General features: G+C 38.5%; 1 protein-coding gene across 1 annotated transcript in view; it reads left to right on the forward strand.

Moving 5' to 3' along the window:
• Positions 1 to 14,576, forward strand: part of col4a5 (collagen, type IV, alpha 5 (Alport syndrome)) — a 53,355-nt gene that overhangs the window by 9,355 nt on the left and 29,424 nt on the right. Inside the window, exons 2-4 of the mRNA XM_042512581.2 lie at positions 12,767 to 12,823; positions 13,838 to 13,927; positions 14,391 to 14,435. Of these exons, the coding sequence (XP_042368515.1) occupies positions 12,767 to 12,823; positions 13,838 to 13,927; positions 14,391 to 14,435 (192 nt within the window). The remainder of the gene's footprint in view (positions 1 to 12,766; positions 12,824 to 13,837; positions 13,928 to 14,390; positions 14,436 to 14,576) is intronic.

Consider the following 14,576-nt stretch of genomic DNA (forward strand, 5'->3'; position numbering starts at 1 on the left):
TTTGGTCTCCACCAGTCCAAATAAAATTATCTGGCTCTGCTTCGCTATGTAAACGATTGGTGCTTAGTAGGTAGTGTACATATTATTTTTAGAGTTTTGTCACAGAGGAACTGGAACAAATTAAGCAAATTTTTACCAAAACAATGACTTGAAGGTGCTATAACGCTCCCTGAAGTATTGTGCCTGCTGATAACTCATTGGTGTCCCATTTCTTTGTCCCATTGTTTATAAAAATAATTTAAAAAAAAGATTTATGTAGCTTTAAATTCAACATTATCCATAGAGGAGGCAGATTTAAAACCTATTTTGTAGTTTAGTTTGAAGAACTATTGACGTCTACCCCCTCAAAGTCAATTTGTTCACTTTTATAGCCCCAAATCATAAAACTGCCACAGAAAGCATAATTTTAAAGATTCAATCAACTTCTTTTCTGTGTTTCAATGGACAAATTTTCTTAAATTTCATCCCTCTGAGAGTCTGGTCATACCTTTACCTGTTTATTTCTGTCTGTCTGTCTGTCTCTTCCTCTTTCATTCTTTTCACTCCTCTTCATCAGATCAGAATCCCAGATAAATCCTAATAACTTGTACTGTATATACAGTAGTCACAAATACTGTTTGTACTTTACACCAAGCTGCACGCTGCTGTGTTTCAGTGTGTGTGTTCAGTGTGTGTGTGTGTGTGTGTGTGTGTGTGTGTGTGTGTTCCTGAGGCTGGAGCCTGGTCTTAGTTAATCCCAGGTCAGTGTGTCGGCTGGTATGCAGCTAAGCCTTTAGCATGCAGTCAGAGGATAATGTTCAGCAGCGTAGAGCAAGGTGCATGTTGAGGTCTCTGTTGGAGCATTTTTCACATTGTTTAGTGACACAGAAGGAGGCAGCAGGGACTGATCCACCTCTCATTTGTTCATAAATTCTTTTTAATTAGGTCTACTATTATTAATATTATTATTATACCCCTCTCCTCTCTTTTATTGTATCTGCTCTCTCTGACCTTTTGCTTTTAATAGGGACATATGCATACATATAAAGTGTTCTGTTCAAGGTTGTACATTGTTTTTGAAGTAGTTGATAGTGTTTTTAATTTTAATTTTTAATTTTTGATGAGTTGTGGCCTGTTTTCTTTCTGTTTATGGATATAGGTGTACAGATGGGTGATGCATTAAAGAAAAAACAACAAAAGTGTTATTATTAATGCTTCCAGAATAGCTTCATTGCTCCATGTCATGGATTCTCCAAAATACTGAACTTTAACTACAGTGATTCTTTCGAAAGATGCTCCCTCATTTGGTATATCAATGGTGTTTCAAAATGTTTCTGTACTAATTTATTCAGGTGACTCCTTTAATACGCCAAAAATATGTTGTTTTTTTTTCAACAATTCATTCTGTTGTTGCAAGAAAAGATAATCTTTCTCTCAACTTTTTGGAAAGCCATATTTTTTCCACGCACCCTATGCATATCCAACCCCCTGGAAGTGAGACCAGGCTGTTTTGTGTGTGTGTGTGTGTGTGTGTGTTTTTTTTAATTTGTTATTGTCAAGATAATGCATCTCATAACGAAATTTAAAACATTAGCAAGGCATCTTTTTTTTTGCCTTTATATAAGCGTGTGTGTGTGTGTGTGTGTGTGTGTGTGTGTGTGTGTGTGTGTGTGCAGGCATGCATGTGTGTGTTTGTGCATGTCAACACTAAATACGTAGCATTCCTCGTCTCCTCTAAACAAACAAACCCCTGCCTATCAGAACAACGGGAAATATCAGACATGCTAATTGCTTGCTAATTGTGTTTAGATGACTTTCTAACTTTAAAATGTTGCATTATGCACAAAACAAAGGATTCAACAAGACAATGTCTTAGGCCTAAAAGCACTTCAGAATAATTGGCATTTTGAATGCACATTTTTCTTCATTGGACAGCACAAACAGGCCAAGGTTGCCAAGATGTGAATAGTAAGTCTGGAGAAGCATCTGTCACAGCAAAAATTACATTAAGCATTTCATTTTCAAGTCTTTTCCCTCTAAATGTTTTACGTTTTCTCCTTTTCAGTGCAAAACCAATAAAAAGCTGCACGGTTGAACATTTCAGCTGCTGCTCTTAGATGTATCTGTTCTCATCAGAGGCTGGTATAAGTGAGGATGTTAAGGAGAAATGTAGGCAGGGCAGGAACCTGCTGTGGCCTGCCTCTATACAAAATCACATCAGACACAGAGGACTCGGAGAAGCAAGAGGGAGCATGTTGCAGCTGTGAGGATCTCAACCAAACTACTGCTAGAAAACACAGTCAGAAACTTCTACTAGTACTGGGATATATTTGATTTTTAAAGTTACTGTTTTGCTTGACTTTTGATTCATGATTGTGTCAGTCCTCTTTAAAGTCTTGAGAAACTTTACATCTTTTTACCTGCATGCTTTAAACTCTTGTTACCGCCCTCATGTGGCGAAGAGGTGGAACTACAGGTGGACAGGTGTTTGCACAGAATATTATATGGCCAAAAATATGTGGACACTGCTGCTCCCTTTTGGTTACCTGTTGAGGTTGTTAGTATAGGCCTAACAGTTCTAATAGAGGGGAATGTTAATGATACAGCATATGATGATCTATCAGATCATAGCTGGGCTGAGTTACCTCAAATGCAAAAAAGCATACCTTGGTGAGCTCACAGTCAAAGACAGGACGACATTCAACACAATAAAACCATCATAGGAGTAAACATTAAAACTACTCAGTCACTTATATAAAAGACAAACTGAGTAGGAGCAGTCAGGCAAAGGGTATTCGGTCAACAATTTAAAATATTGCAAATGATAACCAAAACAAATGATGAGCAGAAGAAAAAATGCACCTCAAAGTGCTCAAGTTTTACTTTTGAAGAGCAGAACAGAGTAAACAGAGTGCAGAAGAGCTGCTGGTGAGAATCATCTCAGTCAATGTTAAGTTAATGTGCTTCTATCTTTGTTGCAGCAGTTTGGGGAAGAGCCTGTCCTGTTCCAACATGCCAGTACTCCCACATTTAAAAAATCTTGTGGAAAAATATAAATAATATCAAATATGGGCCTAAAATTCAGGTGCAGACATATTTTGACCACCGCCCTTTCCCAACACATCAGTCCCATCAGCTTGTAGTCCCAGACAGGATGAAGTTCAAGCTCACAGCCCGCGATTCCACTCCACCTTTCTGTCCCGCTATCTGACAGATAAAGTATCAGGACGTACCATCTTGTTTTGTCTACAGCAGAGGGTTCTGGATAGACATTAAAATTAAGTTGCTCATCCAAACTCACCCCAACAAGGATGCATCTCTAGCATTTAGGTTTCCGTGCTTGGTTTATGGAAGCATGCAACTGTTTGCACAAAGGTTGTTTAAATGTTTAAAAGTAAATGTTCCTGTGATTTTTGTTTTGTATTGATGCTTATTGTTTTTTTTGGCTTGGGTGCAAAAACCCTCAAAAGCAGAAAGTAGGAGGAGGTTGGGTAAACTTAAAAATCTGACAAGTTGATCTTACTCAAAAAAATCTTGGAAATTGCCTTTAATAAGGAAAGTAAAAAATAAGTATTAATTCTGAGTTATGTTTACTCAAAGTGTTGTTTATTTTAAAATGAGCTGTATTTGTGTGGAATTGTTGGACCTTAAAAATAACAAGTGAAATGACCTTTTTCTTTATGGATGTTAGCAACTTCAGTAAACCAAGTTAGTCTGACTTAACCTAATCATGACAAAGAAGATTTTGAAGTTAGGAGATCTACAAATTCTGTTTTCTGAACATGTTCAAGAAAATAAAAATATGACTGACTGGTTTGCAAGCAGCAGAATACAAATATATAGCAAAGTAAACTTGGTTTACTGAAGTTTCTAAAACTTAGAAAAATTAAGTTAATTCAATTTGTCAATTTAAGTTGCAACAACTTGACAAAATTAAGTAAATCTAACCTTTTTTTTTTTAAAGTAAAATCCACACTTCAACACTTCAATATGCAGTAAACATTAACCAAGGCTTCTTTTTTTTTTAGATAAAATCAACTTGTCAGATTTTACAGTGTGGGAATATGGGTTGAGATACAGTTGGACGTGTTTACAGGACCTGGTGAGACACAGATTGAGACAAATCTTCACAGTCGAAGGGAACATGAAAGAAAAGCAAAGGGATTGATTTAAACATAGATTCTTTTGTTCTTCTGCTGGAGCGCCTCATGTTGTGACCGCTCCACTGAAACCTTAAAAATGTTCATGGTTGTATGAAACAGACTGATCACACCGCTGCGCTTTGTACCGTTTGAGTCCAAAGGAAGAACAACAATTTGGACCACATTGACATGTCTGTTTTTTTTCACATTCTGATGAACACTGACATGATCTTATCAGCGTGATTTTAAAGCATATTTAGAAAGCCGTTCTTTCTTTCTTTGTCACCTCCTCCCTCCTCCCTCCTCCTACCTGCTGTCTCTCAGTGTGTCCCCAGGCTACACATATCCAGGTATTCAGCTGGCAAGCTGCCGCTCCCCTCTCTAATTTCTTGTTGCCCGTAGCTACAAAGCACCGTGCCAAGTGGTGATGTATGTGGAGCATTGCAGAGAGATGGTAGAGAGGCATGTTTAAACCTGTGGGCAGGGCCGGGCTCGGCTGGGATTGAAAGGGCTAGGCTGGGGTGGGTTGTTATATCTCCCAGGGGAAAGAATTCAACCTTCCCCTGTTTACAAGATCCACGTGAGGACATTTTCTGGAACAAACACTCTTAGATCAGCAGTGTATATTTTGCAATATGGTGACTACAAGTGCTTATTTACAACTTGTGTTCTTGAAAATGTGATTGCTCTGATCGTTTTTGCATCCAGATCGAGAAAAAAAAGATTATTTTTATGGTTTTGCTTGCAGCCAATAACCACAAATGCTTAGTTTCATGTGATGTGTGATTGGCCTGCTACCTCAGTTGAGTATAGTCAAGTGTATTTATGATGCAAAATGTTTGAAAGTAAACTTGGATTTTACACAAATGAAAATTTGGTCAGGCTATAGTCGGCAGATTTGTGTGCTAGGTTTCAATCATTCACATAACAGTTAATAAGGTAGAAAAAAAAAGGTATCAAGAGAAGTCTTTTAGTATTTATATCACCTTAATGTTACTGGTTTTGTATTTTTTTTTTTCAAAATGATACCCATCTCTCTAGTTTATAGTCGCTGTTTTGTGCTGCTGTTTATTACTGGTGACCTAACAGACTCCTGTGTTCCAGTACATACGCAGAACATTAACAACAAGTCCCATTTGGATGGCCAGGTTATAGAAATTCCTAGAAAGTGTGTGTGTGTTTGTGGTTAATGTGGTATTTGCACGGAGCAAAAACAAACACAAAACTGCCTCTAACATTAAATTGCTTACAAAATGAATAAGGTCTGGTGCCTCAAAACCCTTAAGTGCTCCCTGCGTGTATCTCTCAGTGGGAGGTCACTTGGGGTCAACATTCATTAGGGCGAATGAAAAGAGAAAAGAGGAGAGAAAATTGTTTTTAGAGGAAAGAGAATTCCTGGGAATATCAATGGAATTCCTGGACCGGCACTGTGGAGTTTGTGTGTGTATGTGTGTGTGTGTGTGTATGTGTGTGTGCACGTGTGTGTGCGCGCGTGTGTGTGTGTGTTTGTGAGACAGTCGGGGGTCTTCCTCCTCCAAAGAGCCAGTTAGTCAAAACACACATGGTCAAATTTTTTTTGTCAGAGTGAAAATATTTGGTTTGGTCGTCACTCTCGGGGTGTCAGCACCTTGAAGTAGTCAAAGTCCAGCGGTGATGAAAGGGATCAACGGTTTGAGGGCAGCGGCTCGGAGCCTGGTGTGCCACTCTTCAGAGCAAGGAAACACACACACACACTTTAAACGCACAGATATTCAACACAAGTAGCAGAACACATACACCCAGATGCTGAACCAATAAATTATACCATAATAGCAATGTAATCTTCTAGTTTTTCTTCATCAAATTGTCAGGAGTTACATTTTCCAAACTCCAAATACTTTTTTCATATTTTAATCCTTAAAGAAACAGCTAAAAGTTATAAGATAAAAGATAACAGAATAGTTTCTCCTAGAGGAAAACTGTTGTGCAGCAGTTGCAGCATAAAAAGGTTGCAAATATAAAATGAAAAATATTAGGAAAAGTTTGCAAAGCGTGCACACCTTGATGTTAAACAGGTGCTGGAAAAAAAGATGATGGAAGATATGAAAAAACTGATAAAGAGCGTGAAGCTCGAAACATCATATCGTGATAATTTAATAAAATATTTATAGGAGCATAGTGTGCGAACTCTGTTTTCGCATCTCTTAAATATCAGCAAAGACCCTAACATTATAAACTTATGTAATAAAAGTATTTTTTAGAATGAATCTTCCACATTTTTACCATTAAAGGTAGGCAGGCAAAAACAGAATCAGGTTTATTGCCAAGTAGAAAGTAAAGTATAACTTTGTTTCTAAAATGAAAAGAGTTGAACCGTATTTGGAAGTGTTTGACATGGCATCAGTACTCACTCAGGTGTAGTATAAAAATACACTAAACTGTGCAATATCTATACTTCCTACATGCAATAATCTGAAATTAGCCATTCATTCTGATGTTTCGTATTTTTCACTCTCCTCTGCTGCTTTAGTATTGCAGATTTCCTCTCTGTGGGACTAGTAGAGGATTATTTTAATTTAAAGTGTGAATAAAAATGTTTAAATTGGATTATATTCTGATTTCAGACTCATGAAGTGACCAGTGTAACCAGGGCCTCGGCTATACATACAAATATATCTGTAATGTATGTGGTCAGAAATATTACAGACTCATTAAGACAGAAAACACAACAGAAGAAAAAGTTATGTTGCGTCAAGACTAGAGATATACTGTATATATAGCCTGCATGTGTGAGTGTGTGTGTGTGTGTGTGTGTGTGTGTGTGTGTATAAACATGCTGGCTCTTGTTCCAGATTGCGGTTTGAGATTGCTGATCTGTGATGAGTGTTGAAAAGCAGAAGTTATTAGTTGTGGTTAAATTGTAGGGGGTTTCACATGTACTGTTTTTGTGCACATTAATGATAGAAGAACAATCTGTGTATGCAGCTGTGTGTACTGTCTATGACAGTATTTGTCTATTAATGTTACGTGTGTTTCTGTGCTGCATGAATGCAAATGTGTGCATGTCTTTGTGTCCTCGTGTGTGTGTGTGTGTGTGTATGTGTGTGTGTTTGTGTCTGTGCGCTAACCAGGGCACGGCAGTGTGTATATGTAAGTGTATAATCATCAGTCTTTGATGAGTGGGGGAATTCCAGTCTCGCCAGTCTAATCCCAGGGTACATGCCTTCCGCTCCCTCTCCCCTCCTCACCTCACTTCACCTGGCTCACCTCTCCATCATTCTGTACACACCTAGCTTCATCTCACTTTTTAATGCAGTTTATTTATATTTTGCGCAAAAATCAACCACGTTTTCAACATTTTTTTGCTTACCAGTGATGGAGGGAGTACTCTGGTCTTTGACTTAAGTAAATGTATTAATACGACAGTGTAGAAATACTCACAAGTGAAAGTCCTGCATACGAGTCTTTACTTAGGGATTGAATTGTAATTATTGAGGCAGTAATGTGAGTATTACTTTAATGTTTTTGGGTCTTCAACGGTTTTCAGGCCAAAGACCCCGTAGCTGAGTGTCATGCATATAAACATACCTTTTTTTATGGTGCATTCAATACAGAAATATTGGAATAATAATTATTGACTGATCCATGCATTTATACATCATGTTTGGACGACACAGACTGCACGAGACCAGACGGACAAGACAAGCAGGACGGGACTGGATGGACAAAACAGGACCAAACGGACAAGACAGTGGTAGAAAGATTGGGCTGTTGGGACAAACGGCACATTGTGACTTGTTTTACTTTTGTTAATTAAATAACTGGTGTGAGACATATATGAGGGGGCTTTTGGGGAAGCAGTGCCATGCATGTGGGATTTAGTGGCATCTAGCGGTGAGTTTGAGAACTATGGTGGCCGGCGGGTAATTATGGAAACGCGAATGGCCGTATGATCTAAAGCCATAGTTTGTTTTGTCCATTGTGGGCTCCTGTAGAAACAACAGTGGAAGAGGACCAGCTCTAGACAACAACTCTTTTTTAGTTTAGTTTTTTAGTTATGAATATTATACACCATTTCTGTCGATAGAGTTGTCCCTAAATCCCGCAAAGTGGACTTTTAGACTGTGTGAACATAAATTTAGGCTGCTTTAGCTCAATAACTGTTGACCTCAGCTTGTACGTGTTGCACATCCACCCCTCCTTGTGTACCTGTGCCGTCATGCCTCTGACTGTTATTACCTGTCCTACACGGACCTCCAGTGGTGCTGAGCGGCTGGCTGGGGCTTGTCGGGGCTTTTCCTCCCCTCAGGCAGGATCGCCGGGGTTGGCATGATGGAAAAAAAAGTGGGACGGAGGTGAGGAGAGAGTGAGGGAAATGATAGAGAGAGCTAAAAGACAGATACAGACGAAGGGAGTGGAGCAAATATCTGCAGCTCACTGACCTCTCTAAGTGGATTACATGCCCCGGCAGTGCTGTGGGGGGAGAGAGAGAGAAAGATGCTTTTAACACTGTGTTTAGGTAGATTTTAACCCTGTGAAAACCTGAATCAGAATGGGGTTTCTTGTGCTATGTTGAGACCCCTTTCACAAGCTGTTTAACCCTTTGAAACCTGATCAAATTGGTTTGATTTCTTTGGGAGAAGAATGCAATGATCCACCAGGCAATTTTCCCACAAATTTCAAGATATTAGTAAAGAAAATGATTAAATGAAAAAGAAAATGACTTGAAATTTAAAAAAACGTTTATGGTAGGGGTAGTAGACAATTATATAAAAAAAAGGAAAAAATGTCCAGAAAACTGTATTTTTAATATATACAAATTTTACACATTTAAATGATGATGTCACAGCTATTTTTTGTTGTTTATTTCTATTTTTGTTAAGCCTATTTTCACTTAATTTTACTTTTTATATTCATTTGTTGCTGTTTTTTGGACCATGTCTTGATAAGTCGCTTATTGCCTTTTCCCCAAGAACTTAAACCAATTTAATCCGATTTCAAAAGGGCTAAACAAGTTAATTTCAGCTCTGTTCAGTCTATTTGTTAACCCTAAAGGTCAATAATTCAAACACACTGCAGCTAAATGAGAACTAAACGAAATGTACTATAGGATCAAACAAAGCTGTGCAGTGTTCATATCTTTATTAGGACTATGGAACATTTTCAATGTCAGTATATTAGATTCATAATGTAGGCTAATAATATAAATTAATGGTATCATGATAGAAGTTATACCATAATTTATCACTTGATATCACTTGTCTTTTACCATTATGGGTAAACTCCCTCCTAACCCATCAAATACCACTGCTTTGCCAGTCGATACAGATGCACAGAGGCACCCTTCATGGTGATATGATACGCACTAGGCTGCAGCAGTTGTTAACATTGCCAGCGACAAATGTAAGAGCGAGAAAGATTGTATAAGGAGATATAATAGATACGTTGCTCTGTCTTGCACCATAGTGACAAAAAATCCATACCATCACAGCCCTAGCTGTCCCTGAACGTCCAAAACTGACTTGACAAGATATTTTTCCGTGTAGGTCCACTGACAAAGCAGTGGTATTTGACGATTTGGGATGAGAACATGTTGCAAACTCAGTCAGCGGCTCATCTTACAGCAGCACCAGGAGAGATGGCAGGAAAACAGATGTATGGAGAGATAGAGACAGAGAGAGAGAGAGATGGAGGTGAAAAGAGTGTGAGCTGCAGGCCTGGGCGTGGGAGAGCAGACTGCATTGAGCTGAAGCAGACCAGAGACTAATCTGGAGATTCAGGGCTTGTAAAAACACCGACACACACATCCACACACTCACACACACTTGGCACCCCATGTGCAAGTGTATTCAGGCATGTGTGTGTGTATGTGTGTTGGTGGTAACCCCTCTACCTTGCAGATAACAGTTAGCACACGTTTTGTGTTTACTGCCAACATGTGGCATTCTGTGGATCCTTTAATCCGAAAAACTCCTGACGTGTGACAAGTTTATGCTTTCTGGCATCGAGGGCTTCACTGGGAATCAAACCATCAAACCTCGCTCTGAATGGTGCCTTGCTTTAGACTCTGCGCCTTGCAGGAAGTCGCCACAGAGAAGAGTAATGTAAAAAATCCCAAATGTGACTTCTTTAAAATGCTTGTTTTGTTTGATAAATAAGCACAAACCTAAATATATCTCATTTTAAATGATATATAACACTAAAAAGGCATAAAATTGTTACGTTTGAGAACCTGAAACTGGCAAATATGTGAAATTTCTGCTTAATAATCATTGCAAATGATAACTGACTGGCCTCTCTTGGGCCATTGAAAGTGTTATAATGTTGTCAGTGAGAGTTGCTGAGAGGCCAGATGGTGTATCCACACAAAGTGTTGAAATGCATATACAGGCATGCGAGGTAACTTAATACAGACAAATGCATGCAAGGGCTGGCGGGGAGGTTTCTATGTCGGTTTTTTTCAGACTGTCACAATTGAGAAAGACGTAAAAGATTTACACTGTTGGATATGGTTTGGTTCAGATGTGAACAGCTGATTTTACCTCTCACTGTCCTTCCTGACATTGTTAACAATGTTTTCTCACAAATAGATAATTGCAATTTTGGACTGCAGTTAAAAGGATACATGCATACACTCCTCACACTGTGGTGACACATAACTGGTTGAAAATTGGCAATTACATTAAATCAGCCATGTACAGGATTTAGTGGCATCTGCTGGTCAGGTTGCAGATTGCAGCCAACTGAATTGTTTGACCAGCAGTCAAAAACCCAAACATATCTTCAGATTGCATTTGAGAGGGTGGAACCAGAAATTGTTTGGCATTTAAATTAATGAGCACGAATCAAAATTGTTTTGATTTACTGATTATTTCTTCTCAAACTCTGTTAAAAAGTCTGTGTAAAACTCACCAATCTGTTCGCACTGATGCAAGAACTGAAAATATTTGTTGATTAATCAATTGATCAATCATAATTGACCATAATTTGAAGCAAAAATGTCAAAAATAGTCCTCAATAATGTGAGAAGTTTCTGCTTTCTTCATGTTATGGTTTTGTAATTAATTAACTGAATAACGGAGAACACAAAAGGCAACTTAATAAAAGAAATCATCATTAGTTACAGCTCTAATTACTGCTGATGATAAACTTATTACTGTATGTATTGATCAGACATTTGCCAACTGTGCCGGATCCACATATACAGTTTTTTTTCAATGCCATTATAAAATAATATAATATATGATTTATCCATAACAAGCTGCCCATTCTAGTTATAAAGCCACAGCAATCACTGATGCATATTATTGATCCATGTATCACTATATGGCAGGTGTAATCAGTTCTGTGTGCACAGAATCATAATAAATGAGAAAAAGTGAGATTGTTGCATCCCTACGTGCAGAATGTCCGTGGAGATTCCTCCCGGTCATTAGTTTTAAACTCTGCGCCTGTGAGGTAACGCTGTTTTGGGAGTCAGGATGTTGTCACCAAAACAAACAATCTCCCTCAAATGATCTCACTGTGGGAATTACTGGGCCGAGACGCCAAACATTCGCCTCCAGTCTCCCAGTTTAGAACCTGACCCATGAAGCCCTTCACACCTCTGAATGGGCTCTTAACACTTTATTAGATCGACTGACGCAAATATTTGCAGGTTTATCTTTCTCAGATGTGTTTTATATCACTTTACATTGACCGGCTGTGGGTTTTGCGTTGTTGGTCACACAAAACAAGACATTTGAAGCCGTCACTGTGGACTCTGGGAAATTATAACATGCATTTCTTATGATTTTTTGCCATTTTTCACACTAAAAATGAGTCACCACCCTACTGTCTGCACTGACCATTAAAACAGTAATTCCATGAAAGCCATCAACACAAATATGGAGACACAAAAGGTTTTCGTAGACACAGAAGAATGCTGACTTGTCTGCCCGTTTGTCCTCTCTCTCGTGCGCTCTCTGCCTCCCTGTCTTTCTCACAACCTGACTGCCTGGCATGCGTGCAATCGATGCCCGTCTGGCATTCGCTATATCAACAAGCATGGGAAAAGTTAATCAACTGCTTGGCACTCCCACTCCCTCCCTGTCTCCTCTTTCTCCTTTAACCCTCTTCTCCACAACTTTCTCACTCTTTACTCCCTCGAAAAGTACTTCCTGCTGAGAAAACAGATTTTTTTGCAGATAATTTTGTTTTATTTTAGATAAAAGCTTTTTATGTGAGGTTAGCTTCTTGTTTTGGTTCTTGCTGACCTTGCATGTCATTATCAAAGAGCCAGTGTAGGAAAATCCATGCGCCTTTCTCCTCTGTGGGTGGATGAACACACAGAAGCACGCAGTAGCGAAATAACGGAGCACCCTCTAGTGGTGTAGGTGAATTTCAGAGTTACGCTATCCGTTTTGACTCACTAGAAATGTGTAATATTTAGAACAATTGATCAACTTTGATTTTACAAAAAAATGTCCACAGGCTGATCTTCAGCAGCAACATCCTTATGTGCTTTATTTCTTTTCAATAGCTTTTTTAAAGTTTTCTGTCTGTGTTTTTGTCACCAAATTTGGCCACAAGACTCTTATAAAAGGTTGTTAAGCATACAAGTCAAATAAATTAAATAATTTTTAACAGCACACATCCTCATCTCTCTTTTTCTTATCCTCCACCAGGCTTGCCATGGATGTGTGGGATCCAAATGTGACTGCAGCGGAGTAAAAGGAAGCAAGGTGGGGGGAAAAATGACACAATGCACACATAATATACATTTAATATGTGCTTTATCACATCATAATGTACATATAAGCAGATCTGAATGTTTATTAATGTGCAATATTTGTCAACAATTATATTTTCTCCTATGAAAACATGTTTTCTATTATTACCTCTGCCAAGGAGGTTTTGATTTTGGTTTGTTTTGTATGTTTGTTAGCAGGATTTTGGAAAAAGTACTTGCTCAATTTTCCTGAAAGTTGGTGGAAGGGTGTAGCATTAGCCAAGAGGGAACCGATGAAATTTTGGAGTAGATCCGAATTACTGTGTGGCTACATGAAATGTTTTTCACTATTGTTAACATTGTGAGATAGGGCAATTGACCTCGGCGGAATAAATGCCATGCAGCTGAAAGTTCAGTGGATGGTAGCAAAGTTCAGTTGTGATAAAATGAGCCAGTTGGCCTTTTTTCACAGCAGACATTTTGACTTGTCATATTAGGAAGACCACAACATGCAAGTAATAACACTCTTACTCACATTCAGATGTAAACTGTCTGAAATAAACTGCCCCACGGTTGCCACCTGGGTGGCTCAGGAGCTAAAGCAGGCGGTCAACTAATCAGAAGGTTGTTGTTTCGACCCGCAGCTCATCCAGCCAAAATACAAGTATAAGTCCATTTACCAGAAATATTAAGGAAAAGTGTCCAACCTTTACGCCTCAGGAGTACAAGCAATAATATTACCTGCAATTTTGAAGTGAATAATAAAAGCACAGTTGAGATGATAAGACCGCTATTGTTTTTTTGGAGTTGATACCGATTATTTGTAGTTAATGAGGATGATAACCTGACACTTTCTTTGCCCTTTTTAATCAATTAATTTTATCGGCGATTATTAAAATAAAATGCAGATACAGATAATCGGCAAAATGCCAATTATCGGCCCCAATAATCGGCCAGGCCAATAATCTGTTGACCCCTTATTTGTATAGATGTTGTTTGTTTACTGTCTCTTTGTGACTGTGTGCAGGGTGAGAGGGGTTTCCCGGGTTTAACCGGACAGCCAGGAGTCCCAGGATTCCCCGGACCTGAGGGGCCGATTGGACCCAGAGGAGAGAAGGTGGGTTTGAGGCCAATATAAAAAAAGGTTTAACAAGGTTTTACTGAAACAGATCAAGGAAAAGTTGGAAAGATTGGAGGAGAAGCTTCATTTTGTTTTTGGCATTTCTAGTAAGGATTGTGGTAGAAATTATAGTCTCATATGTTAATATATAAAATGCCAAATAAATGTAATATATGCTCTTATAATTAGGTGGAAAAATCTAAGTTCTGGTATCAATAGCAAAACAAGACTGAGTATAAGAAAATTTTTTCATATTCTATCTCCATATTTCCTCCCTTTTAATATAATATGTATAACCTAGTCAACAAATTTCTGAATATGTAAACAAAACGCAGAATCTGATGAAGCGTTTCAGTGCAACTTTTTTCTGCACAGAGCAGTTTTATATTCTTGATGCAACAGACAGAGCTACGTTAAAGATAGTTATCTAATCCAGTTTCATGTCTGTTCTTCCTCTCAGGGTAGCGACGGACCTCAAGGACCATATGGTCCAAAAGGAATAAGAGTGAGTATATAACTTTTTAATGTCCCCTCTCGTGCAAACTGCAGCATCACACTTCACTTTAAAGACACACTGAGAGAAACACCCACTTCCACAAAAATACTTCAAAATAATGCACTGTTCCTCCTCTTGCATTCACATGAA

Source organism: Plectropomus leopardus, chromosome 23 (genome assembly GCF_026936395.1).
Source record: "Plectropomus leopardus strain MGB_pleo_1.0 chromosome 23, ASM2693639v1, whole genome shotgun sequence".
Classification (NCBI taxonomy): domain Eukaryota; kingdom Metazoa; phylum Chordata; class Actinopteri; order Perciformes; family Serranidae; genus Plectropomus; species Plectropomus leopardus.